Source organism: Sphaerodactylus townsendi, linkage group LG04 (genome assembly GCF_021028975.2).
Source record: "Sphaerodactylus townsendi isolate TG3544 linkage group LG04, MPM_Stown_v2.3, whole genome shotgun sequence".
NCBI lineage: Eukaryota > Metazoa > Chordata > Lepidosauria > Squamata > Sphaerodactylidae > Sphaerodactylus > Sphaerodactylus townsendi.
In genome coordinates, this window is record NC_059428.1 from 95,963,711 (window position 1) to 95,982,612 (window position 18,902).

The 18,902-nt window shown below is 41.0% G+C and overlaps 1 protein-coding gene across 3 annotated transcripts in view; it reads left to right on the plus strand.

Moving 5' to 3' along the window:
* Nucleotides 1-13,072, plus strand: part of TMEM131 (transmembrane protein 131) — a 110,911-nt gene extending 97,839 nt beyond the window's left edge. For all 3 annotated transcript variants that reach the window (XM_048493839.1, XM_048493840.1, XM_048493841.1), the window contains 10 exons: nt 1,640-1,815; nt 2,574-2,698; nt 3,387-3,511; nt 3,637-3,795; nt 4,843-5,002; nt 5,999-6,120; nt 6,212-6,308; nt 8,545-8,642; nt 11,552-11,715; nt 12,104-13,072. In XM_048493839.1, the coding sequence (XP_048349796.1) occupies nt 1,640-1,815; nt 2,574-2,698; nt 3,387-3,511; nt 3,637-3,795; nt 4,843-5,002; nt 5,999-6,120; nt 6,212-6,308; nt 8,545-8,642; nt 11,552-11,715; nt 12,104-12,397 (1,520 nt within the window). In that variant the 3' untranslated portion in view covers nt 12,398-13,072. The remainder of the gene's footprint in view (nt 1-1,639; nt 1,816-2,573; nt 2,699-3,386; nt 3,512-3,636; nt 3,796-4,842; nt 5,003-5,998; nt 6,121-6,211; nt 6,309-8,544; nt 8,643-11,551; nt 11,716-12,103) is intronic.
* Nucleotides 13,073-18,902: the final 5,830 nt, after the last annotated feature.

Consider the following 18,902-nt stretch of genomic DNA (forward strand, 5'->3'; position numbering starts at 1 on the left):
TATTGTTCTTATTGAAATATTCTTGCACAATGTTTATGCCTACCTTTAATTACATTTTGTGGTGTTTTATCTTCAGGAGGCTTCATTCTAATTCTGGTACTTAAACTCATGTGACTGCACCTGCCCGGTTAATTATTCTGTAAAATCACATTGCAGGTGGCCTACCATGCAGGGATGGCTTTCTTGACTTTAATCCTGGGAAAGGTGGGAGCTTCCCCCTTTGGTTTCTGGATTTTGGGTAGTAAAAGAGGCTGGTGGCAGCTACCCAGGCTGAGATGCAAGGATTCATACACCAGAGTTTTGTAATTTTGTATTTTGATGACCTATACCAAAAATCCCTAGGGCTAGGGAAGGGGGCACCAATTGGCCATGGTGGCAGGGGCTGATGGGATTTGTAGTCCATGAACATCTGGCAAGCCGCAGGTTGCAGACCCCTGGGCTAGGGAGTTTTGACAAGCCATTTTAGAATGACCTTGCAATAATTGGTGATCTCTCTGGATATTTTGTTTTACCTGCCACAATGTACAAAAATTAATCAGAGCTATTGGCCAAACAGATCTCTTAAGGAGAACTTCCTCCCCAATGATTTTTTAAACGGATTATCAACAGATTTGGGATTTGAGATTTTCTAGTTCTTTTTCGTTTTCACAATAGGAGCTCAGTGAGTTTGCAGACCCTTAGAGATCCTCTCTAAGAAGTCACTTGAAGCTATTTAAAAGTTATGACTATGAAAGATAAAAAATACAGTTGCGTAATCTTAAAAGGGCTGGGATTTTATTGCTATGGCCACACGATCACAAGTATTTGAATGGCTAGAGCTGCAGGCTAACTGAAGTTAGGAACTCAAAGCATCAGTGAGTATAAAGGGAAAACCTTCCAAAAAGTTTTTAAGCACTTTGTAGATTCCTGTGGAACACTCTTTATGGATAATTTTAGAACAGGTTTAAGTGAATAGCATATTTTGCAGCATGTTCAAAATTTTGCAGCTTTAAATATGACTAATGGAAAGATGTGCTGTTGAATATAAAACTGAGATTTTATCCAAAAATGGTATGGGCAAATTTATTTTTAGTATCTTGTTGTGAAGCAGCTGGTCCAGACAAGTATTTTCTGTCTTTTCCTCTGTATTTTCTAGGTCTTTTCATTGCTTTGTGTCACTTTTTTGGCATTTGCAGGCCTAAAACTAATAATTGAAATCCTAGCATTTCATTTTACAGACTATGCCAAGGACTTCTCAATTGGATAGTTGGCCAGTTTTTAATTACCTTTCAGCACATTGTAGCCAACAAAACTTCTTGCATATCAATGGCCAATATCTATAGGCCATAACATGAAGTGAGTAAAATCTAAACAGTCTAACGGATTTGATATCGCTACCATGAGAATACTACGAATGGAAAAATCCTGCTAAACTTAAGTGAAGTTTGAGGCACAACCCATCCAGAAACTTTTTGACAGACGCTCGTTGCAGTATACTAGCACAGCATTTGTAGGCTTGCTGTAGTTCCAGTAGGATATATTTCTTCTTATATTTTGCCTCAGGAAAATAATTGTGATTAAAGAATGCTCATTTTTAAAGCTCACTAAAACTGTCAAAATTATAGTAATTGCTAATTTGAAACTTCCCTTTTCACTCTAGGGAAAGGAAAACCATTTCAACGTAAATCTAAGGTCTCGAAGAAACGGGAAGAAAAGGAGCGAAGAGGAAAGGGAAAGCAACAAGAAGATGAACTGAAAGATTCCTTAGCGGATGATGACAGTTCTTCAACAACCACAGAAACCTCCAACCCAGACACAGAAGCACTTCTGAAGGAGGTAGAACGTTTTTCAAATGGAACGGCATTGAGTAGAGTCCTGAATGGATGGAAGGAGAAAACAGGGATCTCTAGTGGATCCTGAGAAACAGTGCTGGCAGTTGCATTTAGTTGAGACCTTTTTGTGGTGCTTTAGTGATGAGTTCATTGTCAATTCAGTAACAAGGTGCCTGGATGGTACAGTAGTATACCATTTTACTAGCAGTGTATTTAAAAATTGTGAGAAAGTTTATGTTAAACTCTCTTGGGATGAAGGTTTTTGAGTCTGTACCTTTGCCTGGTTTCTGCTAACTCTATGCTTGGTAGGATAATTTTGTGAAATTCCTGACCTGACAGTTTGACTCAAAAATAGAAAATTGTCATTTAATCTAAGGGTTTTTTTTCATACACTAAATGTTTTCTATGCCCCTAGTGACAGAGTTAGTGATGCTCAAAATGAATTGGTTGCCTCAGTCAAGATAGTTTAAAACACCCTCTTAGCACTTTTAAATATTCTAAGCATCAAAAAAAATGGAGACTGCTTTATATAAAAAGGAAACTGCATTTATGACTTAGTGTAGCATGCCAGCTTCGCAAAGACTTGAAGTGAAATAAGATTGTTTCGTAAATAATAATCATCACTCAGTTCGATTTTTTTGGAAGTAATTCGATGGAGCAACTTTGTAGTAAACATTGATGCTTTCATCAGGTTGTCTCCTTCCTTACTGTTCTGCTTTGCAATGCAACTTTTTATTGACCATTTAGTTTCATTGCTTGTAGGAACCAGAGAAGCAAAAGGGAAAACAGGCAGTGCCAGAAAAACAGGAAAATGAAATGCTACAAGTAAAACAGAAAAGCAAAAAATCAACTATCAAGAAAGAAGTTCCTGCAGATGTGAAATCCAAGTAAGCAAAATAATTCCACACCAAATTTCAAAACTACTGAGCTAGATGTTGGGATTAAGTGGCTACCAGCAGGCAAATCTGAGATTATCAATCACTTCTAGGAAATGTGCCACCCATCTATACTTCTACGTTAGAAAGACTCAGGGGAGAGAAATGGTGCCACTTAGATGCTATTAAAAGTGATGGTTTGTATGAGTTGAAGATAGAGGAGATACAGTAGAACCTCTGTTTTCGTTGTCGTTGTTTTTTGTCAGTTTCGGTTTTTGTCAATTCTGTTTCTGAAAATTTTGTCTTGGTTTTCGTTGGCGCGCACCCGCTAGTTTTGCAGCGAAAACCGGCAACCCATGCAGTTCCATTGCTTCCCAGTGGTAGCCTCAGTTTTTGTCTGTTTTGGATTTCGCCGAGGTTTCCTGGAACTGATTACCGACGAAAACCAAGGTTCCACTGTAGTTAATTATGGAGAAGCATATGCAGGGTTTTTTTCCCTGGTTGCTAAGAGAGAGAAAGAGATCCAAACCAGGCCCTTCTCCTTTTGCTTTGTTTGGACACTCTAAATTGAAGCTAAGGAAATCAGATTTGGAAGGCCAGGGACTTCTGTTGATCTGCCATGTTCTTGATATATTCAAGATGTTCTCTCAGATTGCTATAACAAATAACTCTATCACACATATTCATACTTTTATTTTAGTTCCTGTGAGATACCATGTCCTCAGTCACTGGAAAGTAAACAACACAAAAGCTTTTCCACCAAGCTGGCTGCTCAACATATGTTAACAAACGGGTTCAAGCCAAGAAACTTTCAGAAAGCGAAAGGTATGTCTTAGCAAGTCTGGTACCAACTGAACCAAAGTTCTGAAACTTTGTTTTTCTAGCTTTGTGAGTCTGAAGAGCCCTTGCCTTATTAGCCTGTGTGTGGGTGTGTTGTTTGTTCTCTGTAGCTATCAGTACAAAGCTGATGGACAGCAGGCCGTCATCACTAGCAAAGTTTTTCTCCAGTGGCTGTGGTCAGGAGCTAGGAAATACCAGCAGTTCAGAAGGGGAAAAGGACTCTCCACCTCCAGAGTGGGATTCGGTGCCAATTCACAAAGCAGGCAGTTGTAAGTATTTATAGTGTGCCACTCTTAAGATGATTCTGCTTAGGAGCAATGAATATAGGGGTCGATTTCTGTGTCAAAGGATTTTAGTGTTCCTTGTTTTTGAACCCAACCCTGAGCAGCAAAGGACGGTCACAAGTCCCCTGCCACAAAGAAAAGGGTTTTAAAAATAATTGCTTTGCCCCTCCTATCTTCTCTTTTTATCAAAACTCAGGAACAGGCCGAGAGTGATGTATTTGAGAATTCTTATTTTGGGAGGAAACATTTAAAATAGAAGAAGCATAAGTCCCATTGCCAGTCTTTCTGAGGAATGGGGAGGTATATTGTCTTAAGACCCCAAGACCCACCAGATGGGCTGAGAAAATCTCCCTGAACAAGAAACCTTTTCTTGGAGGAGAGACAGGCTCTATCGTATGACTGCTTGGAGGCAGTCGTCATCCTCTGGTGCTGGCTCAGTATGTTCTGGCAAAGCTTTAGTAAGGGAAGGGGCAGTATTTGCAGGCAGGAGGTGTTGCGTTGGGCACCCCTACTGAAGTTGCCCATCTGTGAATTCCAGTCTTCAGTGTAGTGCAAACCAAGCAGAATGTACAGAAGCTAGAGTTGAGTAGGCTTGGGCTGCTCAAGAACTTATGAAAAGGCTTTCAATTCAACCAGCTAAATAATAGGCTGAAACCATGAAGAGATTAGGGGACAGGCTATTAGCTGAAAGTGAGCTAGCATTATACGTGGTCTGAATATCCCTTTTGTATTGAAGCACACTAAGCTATTTAAAAAATGTGGTGTGGCACTTTTTTGAGAATTTTTCAAATTTCTATGTGGTGAACCTTCTCCACCTTTACAGGAACTTCCTAGTCTGGCAGTCGGTGAATTTAAATTTGTATTGGTCTCTTAGCACTACATTTGAACAATGTTGTGCTGCTCAGTTCTGTGTTCTCACACTAGCATCGGAATAAATGATTTTCAGGAAACACAATGTAACCACATAAGGTTGGCCTTGTGCATTGAAGCCATCAGAGATCTAAAATTATCCCTCTGGTTCTGATTTTCCAGCTACTGACAGCCTTTATAAGCTGTCCCTGCAAACCCTCAGTGCAGACGCTTTCTTGAAACAACGACATACCTCACCTACGCCTTCCTCTCCATCCCCACCCCCTGCGTCCTTGGCCTTTGTACCACGAAGCACTTACAGCAGTATTGTGATCAACTGCAGGTAAGTTCAGGTGGCTGCCGTTTTAACAAAAACCAAATTCCTCAGACAGGAAACTTATTCTTTTTGCCATTATAAAATGCTTTTTGCACATTGAACTCTTTTTCTTTAAATTGTTTACACTTGTTGCTATTCCCTGCCTTTCCTACGCTTCCCAGCAGAGCACTGTATGAGGAATCCTGTGGGATTGGTGCATAAGGCCATAGGCGATTGCTGCATATTCTTTGGCCACTGTGTAGCTTTAGCAAGTCAGAACTCTGTACACAACTAGCGCTGGGACTCCAGTGCGCGTAGGGACAAGATCTCAGTGCTGTGCTTTATGCAGTTTTTCAAAATACCCATGGTAAGCAAAACTTGCAAGGTTAAAAAAAGAACTGAAGTGTTTCAACTCCAAAGCCCTACTGTGCCAAAAGAAAATATACAATTTCAGTAGAACTTAGAAGAGTGTTTGAATAGCTGTCCAAAGGTTGACATCAGACCCTGTGCTTAAGGATCAGCCTGAAAAAGACAACAGAGCAATCAATAACCATTAACTGAAGGCAACATTAAGTATGAGCTATGAAGATAATTATTTCAGGGCAAGGGTAAGATTCTTCTTGACTAAGAATCTTAATTCTTCTTAAGATTCAGATAATGCTTCTAAATTCAGAAGGGGGTGCTTTTCTTCAGATACTTGATGCTGGCTATCTCAGAACAAGCGAAGGCTGAACCTTCTTGACTGAGAGAAGGACCATCCCATCTAAGGACTCTCCCTTGCCTTTTTGCGGAAGGAGAAATATCAGCTATTCTGGATGCACTTCTCAGATCTGCCTTGGATCAAACCAAGTCTCAAAGCTGGATGTTTTCCTATTTAACAATGAAAAGAAAATTAATTTTTAGAGCAGTCTTCCTATCACAGACCTTAGAAAAGGCAGGGATTGTGACCGGCAGTACAATGGGTATGCTCTGGAACCGGGAATATGGGAAAACTATGGTCCCTTTCTTTTGTTTTTGTTCTAGTGAACCAAACAGCAAGTTGCTCAGTGGTGCCAAACATAAGGTGGCAAAGGCAGCATCACTGCCTGGCCGGAACGGAAACCCGACTTTTGCTGCTGTAGCTGCTGGTTATGACAAGAGTCCAGGTAACCCACACTCTTGGAAAAGCAATTATTTTCCCGGAGAATAGGTACAACATTGATTCTGGTTTTGCTCAGTTTAAATTTCTTTTCACAGGTGGTAGTGGCCTAGCAAAGCCTTCGCCACTTAAAACTGAGGCTCCCGGCAGTGTGAATATGACACATACCGCTGTCGACAGTGATGGCTCAGACAGGTAATTTAAACTAATCCATCCAAAACAGGTAGCACTATTGAGCAGCTTATGAGTAAACATCGCCCCCCCCCCAACACTAACACACCCTGAATAGAATGTGGCAGTTAAATCCCAACTCCCAAGACCTGTTCCATGTGTTGCCCATTACCAAGAACAAAAAAAATCCTAGTGTAGATTCTAAATTTGGGATGTAAGTTGTTTACAGTTAGGCGCTGCCCTAAGAGCAGGAGGGAATTTCTGAGGCCCCTATAGAGCCAAAACCTGGAGTTTGATCCCCCATGGGCGGCCACCCTCCCCACTGTGACCAAACAATTATTTCCTCCACCAGGTTGTTTCAAAGTCACCCTCACATTATAGAACATGCCCCAACTCACAAATCTGAACACAGCAATGGACCATGCCCACAGTAGAAATATTTTTTGAAAACATTTTCAAAATGCTTTCAAAATGTTTTATTACTGCTATAAAAACATTTTATGGTGAGTATCCAGTCCCCGCAATTGGGGAAAACAGCATCACTTTTAATGTTATTTAAACTGGGGATCCCCCATTCTCCCTTTAAGGTGGATTTAAAAGGAGAATCTGGGCTCCCTAGTTTAAACAAGTGATGCTGGAATCCACCCCCAAACAGCATCATTTTCAATGGTGTTTAAACTAGGGAGCCCAGATTCTCCTTTTAAATCCACCTTAAAGGGAGAATCTGGGGTCCCCAGTTTAAACAACATTGAAAGTGATGCTGTTTTGGGGTGGATTCTCCCCTACCCTGAAACAGCATCACTTTCAATGTTTAAACTGGGGACCTCAGATTCTCCCTTTAAATCCATGCCAAAGGGGGGGGGGGGTGGATTTAAAAGGAAAATCTGGGGAAATTCGGGGGTTGCCTGCTGTCAGGGGTACAATTGTTAAGCTAGCAGCACCAAAATTTCAGGGTATCTTCAGGATACTTTCCTGATGTTACCACCCAGGGTTGGTGAAGTTTGGTTCAGGGGGTTCAAAGTTATGGACCCTCAAAGGTGTAGCCTCCATCTTCTATTAGCTCCAATTGGAAACAATGGGGGATGGGGCACCCCCTTTGGGAGTCCATAGCTTTGGACCCCCTGGACCAAACTTCACAAAACCTTGGTTGCATCAGTAAGAGACTCTCCTGATGATACCTCCCAGGTTTGGTGAAGTTCTGTTCATGGGGTCCAAAGTTATGGGCCCTCAAATGTGTAGCCCCCATCTCCTATTAGCTCCCATTAGAAACAATGGGGATGGGCCATCCCTTTTGGGAGTCCATAACTTTGGACTCCCTGAACCAAACCTCATCAAACCTGGGTGGTAGCATCAGGTGAGTCCCCAGAAACACCCCTGAAATTTTAGTGCTGCTAGCCCAGGGGTAGGGAACCTGCGGCTCTCCAGATGTTCAGGAACTACAATTCCCATCAGCCTCTGTCAGCATGGCCAATTGGCCATGCTGGTAGGGGCTGATGGGAATTGTAGTTCCTGAACATCTGGAGAGCCGCAGGTTCCCTACCCCTGTGCTAGCCCAAAAACTACGCCCCCTGCAGGCCACAAACGGAAAAAACACTGAAAATACAAAAAAATCCCACAAACGAACCTGCATTTTTGGCGCCTACCACAAGTTGGCGCCCTGGGCAACTGCCCACTTTGCCCAATGGGAGGAACGCCTCTGGTTGTTTATCAAAGTATTGTATGTTTGCAGTTTGGCAAAACAATAAACGTCATTTCTTATGGTTGTGGTGGGTTTTCCAAGCTGCGTTGCCATGGTCTGGTAGATCTCGTTCCTAACGTTTCTCCTGCATCTGTGGCTGTCATCTTCAGAGGTGAAGTCTGTTACACACTGTGTCTAGTGAGAAGGTAATATTTAGTGGGGTATATATTGTCCATGTCCCAGGGTGGGGAACCAATCAGTGAGTGTTTGCGTGGAACTTGCTATGCAAAGGTGTGGTTATTTCTTATGCTCATGTAACACAACAAGGGAGAACCAAATTTTTGCTTTGTTTTAAACAAGAAGAATTAATTCACTATAGCTGTAATTCACATTGGAAGTAAACCTGCCAGCTCCTTCTCAAGTAGTTCCACTGACCCAAATATAATTTATTTTATTCAAAATTGCCATGGTTTTAAAATTGTTTGCATTTCCAAGTATTTGATCTGTGATGTTTGGCTGAATAATGGTGGTGGCTACAACTGAAATGACCTTGCTAACAAAAACGTTTTCTCTCCTGCTTAGTTCTGGTTTGTGGAGTCCTATAAGCAATCCCAGTAGCCCAGATTTCACACCCCTCAACTCATTCTCAGCATTTGGAAATTCTTTTAATTTAACTGGAGGTAAGTAGTACGCTGTGGAGTAAAACAAAAACAAAATAAGGTTGACATTTAACGACTGGAAAAGTAACTCTTGATGTTTCTTGCATGAATAACTGATAACAAATGCTGGGTCAGATCAAGGGTTATTTCCTGGGTGCAACTTGAACTTCTGGGATGTCTCCCCACTGTTCTTCACAATGTCCTGCCATCCCAGGAACAGCATTTTGGAGAACTTAGTGGGTCATGGAGTGGGGTTGAGGAAGCAGGAAAGTTCTGTTCTGCCAACGGAAGTTCTTTCCACTGATGAAAAACTACCTCTGTAGTTAAGCAATTCTATCTTTCAGTTTCAACGCTTTAATTTTTTTAGATTTTCCTCACCTTTTCTAAAGGGCTAGGGATAGATGAAAGTCTTAGTGAAGCTTTTAGCTTTAATCGGTAGATTAATCCAGTAACCTTGGTTGGAATCAATTTTAAAGAGTGCAGCCAAAAGTTAGGGAATGCAATAAAATATTAAAGATGTTTCACTGTAATGATAAAGTGACGGCTTTCAGTTTCAACTGTTTTAATATTTACTACTATATACTGTATATTATATTCAGAAATTGTAGATTACCCTTGATGCCCATGTCATAGGAAAGCAGATTATCCCAATATATCTGTTTTGTGTATTTAAGATTTTTTTAAAGGGTAGCTGAACTAAAATTTCTTTCATTGCTCAACACTAGAGGCGTAGCTGGGCCAAAATGCACCTGGTGCACACTCTGTGTTTTCCGCTCCACCCCCCTTTGGTACCGCCCTGCCCCCTGCTGCCCCACCTACCCCCCCCCCCACACACACACACACTTACCTTAGTTCAGCCTGGAAAAGCGGCCTGTTCTCTTCAGGCTGAAAATGGCCTAGTGAGAACTATACTTCTCATGAGACCATGGGGCTTGCAAGGTCTCCTGGGAAGAGTAGTTCCCACCACGCTGTTTTCAGCCTGAAGGGAGCAGGCCACTTCTCCAGCCTGCACTGTTTCAGTAAGGTAAGTGTGGGGGCTGGGGGGGGGCGCCACGGGAGAGTGGGGGGGCGGAGGCAATTTTCCGGTGCAACGCGCACCCCTCCCTGGCCCCCAGTAGCTCCACTTCTGCTCAACACTTCCAGTTTCCATCACATTGGCTTGGGTGATGGTGGCCTAGCCCAATAAGGGAATCCAATAAATGTTATGGTTGAGAGGTGTTTTTTAAACTCACAGGCCAAGCACAACACTGTAGCAGCTGTATCACACTAGCTCAAGTAATTGCTTTGGGAGAAGCTGTTCAGATTGCTCTGTGGTTATTGAAAGAAGCCAAATATGAACCCAAATATGGGAATTTCAGCTAGCAGTATATGGCTCAGTTTTGGCAGACAATAGCAAAAGGGAGGGGACTTAGCTGCCTAGACTCACGGTGTTCAAGCAGGTTCTTGCAGGCGGAGCTTGGAAGCAAGTGGCCCATGGAGAAAAATAAAGAGTTTAGATTGGTGATCTATAGATGTAGACAAGCACAGCGAAGAAGCAAAGACTGTGTGGCTGTCCTGCACTTTGAAATCCATTATGCTGGAAAGAGTTGGCAGTCTGATCTGTGCTGAATAGGCATCTCTTGTACAGGCAGTATAACTTCATTTATATATGAAATATGCATGAGCTTTTTCTCCTCTGTGTAAATAGACTTTCCTCCCTTGATACAGAACTAAAAGCAGGACTCGGGTTGCTAGGATGGAAGCTATATGACTTTCTTCTGGCTTTCTGCCCCAAAACAATATGACATACGCTCCTGTAATTCTGTGCTGCTGATTTAGAGCTTTCTGCCAAAAATTGCAGTGATGTCTACTTTAGTAACAAAAGGCTTGCCCTCAGAACTGGCCATCCATCAGGCAGGGTTGAGGGAGTGCTCCTATGCTTTGGTTTTTGTATTTTTATGGTGGCATTTTGTAGGGTAATAAAAAGCTTATTCCAGCTTAAGGATTTTTTTTTCACAGCCATTACTCCAGTATTCTCTTGGATATTGGCAGTCATTGCCTCCTGCAATACCACAAATGAAAGCAGCAATAAAACAAGAGGGACTTGCTGATTGCAGAACACATTACATTCAAAGATGAATGCTGCCATGTAAATTGTTATAGGAAATTAAATCTCTTGGCAAACAACTGTAGATGAGACAAGAATGGTCTCACATAAGAGAACAGATAACATTTATTTATCAGCTGTTAGAAAGTTCAGAGCCAGTCCCAACCATAAAGTATTGTGGCATCTTTCAATTAACAATTAAACACACACACACACACACACACACACACACACACACACACACACATATATAAGTGCCCTGGAGAAGGCAAATCCACAGGTGCAGCCACACACTGCTCCTACAGGTGGATTCACACGCCCCCCCCCCCCCTTTCGGATGGAGCTCTAAGATAGCTGGACCTGTAGAATTTATTACATCTTTGAGTTTGTTAGCGTTGGCCTGACATTTTTTTTAAAAAAAAGTTTTACTGGGCAGCTAATAATGGAATCAAGTTGTCAAATTTGAATTGTTCTTCAAATATGACTTTCAGAACCCCCCCCCCCCCAAAAAAAAACTGACATCTAACAATCTAACATTACAGTCCATCATAAAGGAAGAAGCAAACCCTGTATGATTCAGTGGAACTGCTGCATATGTGCCCCTTTTTAACGGAGCTGTAGCAAAGTCATCATCTTGTATTTGATTGGATATCAGTGCTTGTGAAACTGTTCCTGTTCAAACACACTTTGATGAAAATCACATAAGTTTGTTCTACACTTGAAGCCTTCCTTCTCCGTATGTTATGTCAATATAGTGCTACTCATTTATCTATAGGAAATTTCATTTCATGATACTGCATTGTGAATGTTCCTTGTTCTGATCCTTCTCCCCCCACCCATTCAGAGGTTTTCAGCAAACTTGGGCTGTCACAGTCAGTTTATGGTCAGGATGCTCATCGAAACTGGAGTGAATTCAGTCCTGTTCCTTCATCCATCTGGGACTCTTCCGCTACAAATAGGACACCTTCCTGGCCCTCAGGTTCCGGATCCCCAACCCATACAACTTCAGTAAGTATATTTCACATCCCCAATCTGTTCATACCTTGCTCAAATGACTGAAAAAAATGTACTGTCCACAATGTCACTAGTTAATGTACCTGTTAGTGGGTCTTTAAGTGGGGTATGGTAAATCTGTAGGTTTTACTCATCCAAGCAGCCGTTTTTTATTTATTTTATAAGCCACAATAAAGTTAATGTCCAGTACTTGGAAGTATTGGGTTATCTGTGTGTTCTTTCAGTACCAAAGTAACTTACAGCTGTAAACTGATGTTCAAGGAGAAATCGAGATTCAGGATTCAAATCATACGATCATGTGTGTGTTGTGGTGGGTTTACATTAATTCCACTCCCCCTTTTGTCTCTTTTTTTATTTATTTTTTCAATTTTTTCTAACACAGTCTATCCTTGGCAACCCCCATGGGCTGTGGTCTACTAGCAGCACTCCATTCAGCAGTTCCATCTGGTCCAGTAATTTGAACAACACCCTTCCTTTCAACACTCCCACTAACACATTGCCAAATATTGATCTTGGGAGTGAAAATTCTCCTCCGCCTCCTGCTGCCCCAGCAGCTAGCAATCCGGAAGATTTGGGACAGGCGTATAACCCTTGGCGAATATGGAGCCCTGCAATTGGAAGAAGAAGCTCAGATCCTTGGTCTAATATGCATTATCCACATGAAAATGGAAATTAAGGAACGCAAACGGAATCTTGTCCAGATCTGATCATGGTAAAATTTGTGATATGTCAACTCCAGGAATAGAATTCCCAAGCAGTTTGCTACCATTCCTCCCCCTTGCTCCGCCCCCTTCCCCGAACACCGTTACGAGCTTGTAATACATTCATCTCATGCTCCTTTTAAAGTTTATCTTGCAATTATGGTAGTATAAGATTGCTGATCTGCTGGGGGAAAAAATTGGATGGCGTCAAAAATAATTTATCCGAGGCCACCAAATCTTGTTTCTTTACCATCTGCCCTTTAATTTTTTTTTTTAAAAAAAGACCCACCACGTAGTGATTTTAACTACCATGCTTGGTTTTTAATTTTCATTTTCAGTATTATGCTCCAAAACATAATTTTAAAGAGCACTTTGTGCTAAAAATGCAGAGTATTTTTTAAAAAAACAAGACTGTCTTTGTTAAAGGCTTTACGAATGTAAAAATCTAGGAGCAAAAAATGGCTGAATGTAAGAGCATTTTGTTCAAACTATACATTTTATGTGCTGTTTGTACATTTATAAACCTGAATGCTTTTTTAAGTTGAATTGAGATGTGCATAGCCAAGACTTGTGAATAAAACAAGATTCCTTGTGCTTTTCGTACCGATACAACTTTGAGTTGTACTTGAATAAATGATGCTTTTTTTCAATCCCGTTATGTTTTTCTGTGACTTCTTGTGGTATATGTCTGCACGTCAGACATTTGACAGATTGTTTTTGTAGATTATGGTGTAGGTATCAGTTGTAATGGGAGGGAAGGCGGCATGGTTATATCTCATTGGATCTCAGAAGCTAAGCAGGGTCAGTACTTGGAAGGGAGATCATCACGGAAGACTGCAGAGGAAGCCAATGTCATACAACCTCTTTTCACTTGCCTTGAGAAGCCCTGGATGGGGTCGCCATAAGTCAGCTGAAACTTGCCAGCACTTCACACACACACACACACACACGCTTCTTGTAATTATTGGGCAGCCTTCTACTCACAGAGATTTTTGTACATGGGAAGACTGTCCATCCTGGGCACTTTTCCCACAGAAGCAATTATAGTGAGCTTTATGAAAACCAGCTGCACAGAAAGACATTATATAAAAATAGCCGTGTCTTGTACGTCTTTCAAATGCCAGGTAATGTAAGTTTGTTGGCAGGAGACTGGTGGCAGCTGCTGCAGCAGAACTATTTTTTAATGAAGATTTTATTTTTTATATGTGAACAGAAGAGAAAAAGAAAGAAAAATATAAAACCATATCAAAACAGTTATAATTATATCAAAAGGCAAAACAGAATATACATATAATAAACAAGATATATAGCAATTAGGAACAGTAAATAGTTACATGATAATTACATTAGTTAATGGCTCTCATATTTTCACCCACATTGTTTTATGATTGTCTTTAAATAATGTATTGTTGCATCTGGTCAGGTTTATTCCCGAATATTTAACTGGATTTGACATTACTACACATCCTATAATCTCTTCCTGCATTGATTTTAAAATTATATTTGTCTTGGGTGCTGTGTGGTTTCTGGGCTGTATGGCCGTGTTCCACACAGCCCGGAAACCACACAGAACCCCAGTGATTCCGGCCGTGAAAGCCTTCGACAATGTATATTTGTCTTATTCCTATCAATTTTATAACCAGAAAAAGATCCAAATTTTCTATTTGTTCTATTGTATACTGTATCAACATGTGGGGGTTTGGGATTGTCAACACCACATCATCAGCACAATTTTCATTTTAAACTCTTCTCAATAAAGGACATCCTTGACAAATTCCTTTTTCATTTGAAATCCATCAGTTCACACTCAGTTTATTAAAATCTTTGCATACTCTTTTGTATAAATACTCTATCCTATCCATAAATCTTGAGAGGCAATTTAAACTTTCAAGCATTTTCATTAAAAATGGCCAAGCTATATTGTCAATTTGTTTTTTAGCATGCAGGAACATAAAAACTTTCTTTCTCTCCCCTGTTGCATTAATTATAAAGTGTACATTGTTGTTCATTAATCTCTTTGATACAAAGCCAGGCTGATCTATATTAATTAGTTTTGTTATACATTTCCTTAGACTCTCTAACATTATTGAGGTAAAAAGTCTATAATCCATATTCAATAGTCAGATGGGTCTGAAAGATTATGGTAGTGTCAGATCATTGTCGTCTTTAAGTATCAGCGTTGCGTGGCCTTCTTGCCATGATGAGGACAATATTTTCTCTTTGCTTATTTGTTTTCTAACTTCCTACACTGGTAGTGTTAAAAATTTTTTCCAAAAAATACATCGCTGTATCTATCTGGGCCTGGCACTTAATCGTTTTTCAATTTCTTTATAGCTTATGATATGTCTTGAATTGTAATAGTTTAAGTATATGCCTATGTTCTGAGGTGAACTTCTCTGCATGTATTCCTTTAATATACTCCTCCATTTTTTCTTCTCTAGCTGAGACCTTTTTGTACAGTTCCGAAAAGAAGAGAGCAAATTGTTCCTGCATCTCTTTTTCAACATGAGTAATCCAGTCTCTCTTCTTCACTCTGGTTACACTTTCAGTTTCTTAAATAATGTGCCATGTACTAGTATTGTTCACATTTTCAAAAGGCTTCTGCTTATTCTGTATCATTTTAATTACATTCTCAGTTTCAGGCTTATCTAGTTGGTTTCTTAATCACTTCAATCTCAGTTAAAAATTGCTTTATTAAGGCAATTTCTATTCTATTTCTCTAGCATTTGAATAGCACAAATAAGGTGAGAAGTTCTGTAGCACAGAGCTCAATAAATGCATGATTTTTTCTTCAGGTGTAAGAGTTAAGATCTGATAGAAAATACATGAATTCTATAAGACAAATCTGGTTTTCAGCACCATGTTCAGTTTTGGTCACCTATTCCTTGGCGAGAAACACATCAAACAGCAAGAAGGAGTAACAAGGGTTAGGGAATGCCAACAAAACAAAACAAAAAAAAAGCCTCCTGATAGCAGAAAATAACAATAGAGGATGACACACGAACTTCTGAAGAGGGAGATCCAAAGTTTCAGCACCATGATTGAGAAGGCCCTTTCTCAGATTGTCACTCAAGTAGGCTCAGATGTTGGGAGCATCCAAATCAGGGCCACTGAAGATGACCGGAGTGGTCGTGTAGGTTCGTATGGGAGTAAGTGGTCCTTCAGGTAAGTTGGATGTAAATGATATAGGACTTTAAAGATCAAAACCAGCACTGTGAATTGAGCCTAGAAGCAAATCGAGAGCCTGCAGGGATGGAACAACACTGGAGCAATATGGTCCCTCTGGCCATGCCAGCCAGCCTTCTGTATCAACTGTAGCTTCCAAACAATCTTCAGTGGTAGCCTCACACAGAGAACTCTGCAGTAATCTAAGCCAGATATTACCAGAACTTGCACCACTGGCAAGATCTTTCATACCCAGAAACAGCAGCAGCTCTTACCAACCAAAGCTAGTGAAATGAATTTCTGGTCACCAGTTTATTCAACAAGATGGCACAGGCCCAGCAGCACCTCCAAGCTACAAACCTGCTCCTTTAGGGAGAGCGCAACCCCATCCACAATAGCAGATACCCCAGTTCCCGAGTCAGATCTTCCTTCCTACCAGCAGCACCTCAATTTGGTTAAGATTAAGCTTCAGCTTGTTACCCCTCATCTATCCCAAAACTGCCTCTGCTCATGGTTTCCACAGCCTCTCTGGGTTATACTGAGAGAAAGCTGAATGTCATCCATATAATAGTGGCAACTCAGCCCACCTCTGGACAATCTCAGCAACTTCATCTATGTGGTAAAGAAGCATGGGAGAAGAGATGAAACCAGGTGGGACCCTGCAGGTCAGAAGTCAAAGGGCTGAGAAGTGGTTCCCTCAGCAGCTTGCTCTAAAACCTGCTTTCAAGGTCAGACCAAAACCTCTTCAAAATGGTGCTTCCTAGTGCCAACCCTGAAGGCCGTCCAGAAGGATATCATGATTGATGGTATCAAAAGCCACTCTGAAATCCAACAGAGTTAACAGGGTCTTGTGCTCTCTGTCCATCTCACTGTGCAGATAATCCACCAGGGCAATCAAGGTTGTTTTAGTCTTGTAACCAGCCCTAAAACCAGACTGAAATCCTGTGTGTAGGTAAACATGTGAACAAAAAACTTATACCATGGCTACTCTTAGATGCAAGTATTTCCTAAGAGTCTAAATCATTGCTAGCCAGCCCAGCCCCCCCCCCCCCCTCTCCCGCTGAGGTGTTTGCTATAGTAGCTCATCTTGTCTGGTCACTGAGGGTAGCACTTGAGCTAAATGTGAACAAACCATAAATGGTTTTTTGAGTTTAGGACATGCCAGAAAGAAAATGACAGTGATATTACTGAAGGCAGTTACTTAATATGTGAATGTTTAAAACGCTACTGTAATAGCTTTTTGGGGGAAGGGGGTGGCATCTTGATATAAAATTTCATTTTCAACCATAATGAGAAAGTGATGAATATGAGCTGGTGTCTGTCTTAAAGTCAGCTACATGAAATGTAAGCATTCAGTTGCAATGTTGTGTATTTCAGTTGTCATCTGGAAGCTGTAAGTTCCTCTGTAAGATCACTGGATATGGGGGTGGAGGGAGAGAACTATAGTGCTGAAATCAAAACTGTGCATACAATATTTGTCAGATCAGGAACTTTCCAGATAAGTGTCAAATGAATAATTTTGTGCTGTTACTTACAGGGAAGTTTCTTGAACTCTGTGGAACTCTATTTTAGGGAATCCACAGCACAGATCAGCATAAGTAGATTCCAGGGGGAAAAAGAAATATCAACTACTTAGGGAGCAACCAATTTTCATGCAGTTGTCTTGCAGAATGTTGTTTCCTTTTGCCACGAGGGACTTTTTCCCATGGCTCCAACATTAGGTCAATAGCACCACCTTATGGCAAAATAGTGAGTAGCCCCATTGGTCCACAGCCAGATCCAAAAAAGAAAAGCCACACACTGCTTTTCAATAAGAATAACCAAAATAATGAAATCAAGTGCATGCTTTTAAGCTCTTTTATACTTTCTCCTGAAATAGTGTGTTTGAGCTTTAAAGCCATTTTGATGGACTACGTGGTCCTGAGAAAAATTTCTACTGTGGAGTTCCAGGTTACATTTATCAAATTAAAATTTTATTTATATATGTTTTTTAGTTTAAAGGTTTCAAGAAATAATTTACAACAAATAAAACAGAAGCAACAACTTCTGCTGAGGTGACTTTCACTTTACATCAATCCACACTCTCACTTCTTTACAACTCCTGAAACCACATTAGACTTTGACTCCAATTCTAGTCTCTCTAGGTTTCTTCCTGTTTCTTTGACAATTCCACACTTCATATAACACTATAGGTTTAGCACAGATGGCTTCTCTTTTCTCAGTACAACATAGCACAGAGTAACTCTTTCTCCCAGTTTGTCTCAGACTTCTTTCTCTTTCCCACATTTTTCATACTCTCTCTCTCAGTTCGGCACAGACTCTCCACAGTCACTCCCCTGTGTCAACCAATCACCTAACTCCAGAGGCGAAGCAAGGGGGGAAAGCGCCTGGTGCACCAGGGCATCCTCCGCCCCTGCCCCAGAATGCCATGTCCCTGGAACATCCCTGAAATGCCCTCGCCACATCCCCAGATGGGCGCGCCCCTGGTGCGTCGCACCCCCTGTCCCCTTGGAGCTACACCTCTGCCTAACTCTCTCATACCCCTGTCACCCACTTCCTTCTACAACTTATCTCTCTTTTTAAAGAAAAAAAGCCCACAACACTTTAAATCGTTACAGGTTGTTTTGTTTTTCGAGAGCAGAAAGAAAGAAGAAACCCAGATCTGAAAAGAACCCCAGAGCTGTGCTCCTCAGTGTCCCTGCTCTCCTACACTCCTGCTTATATATCTAGGAAACAGATTAAATAAGGCTACACTTCATCCCAGATGTAGTACTTTATATCACCCTCTTGGTGCCCCGTTGAGCCAGTGTGGTATAATGGATGGAGTGCTCTACTGCCTGGATGACCTAGGTTCAAGTCCCCAAGTTACCATGCCTGCTTGGGCCAGTCACACACCCTCAGCCTCACCTGCCTCACAGGTCTGTGAGGATAAAACAGAAGATAGGAGATGTGAGCTGATTTGGGTCCCCACTGGGGAGAAAGGCAAAGGATAAATGAAGTAAATAGTTCCCAGTTGCATCTGCCCACATTACAGAACATTGTCATAAGCGGCAAGGCAATTGCCCAATTGTGTGTTCCTTCTCCCTTTAACTCCCAACAAATAGCACAAAAGAGTTGTTAGGATAACAATTAGCACATTAGGAAAAGTTGAATGTGTCCAAGCATACTATTGCAGTTTGGACTGAGTTTCATATTTTTTATCGTATTTTATTCAATGTTTTTGCAAGATATAGGTTATCTACAGAGCACAATTCAATATTTGTTACAACATAATTGAATAAATGACTCATGTTTGTAGACCCAGATGCCTTATTT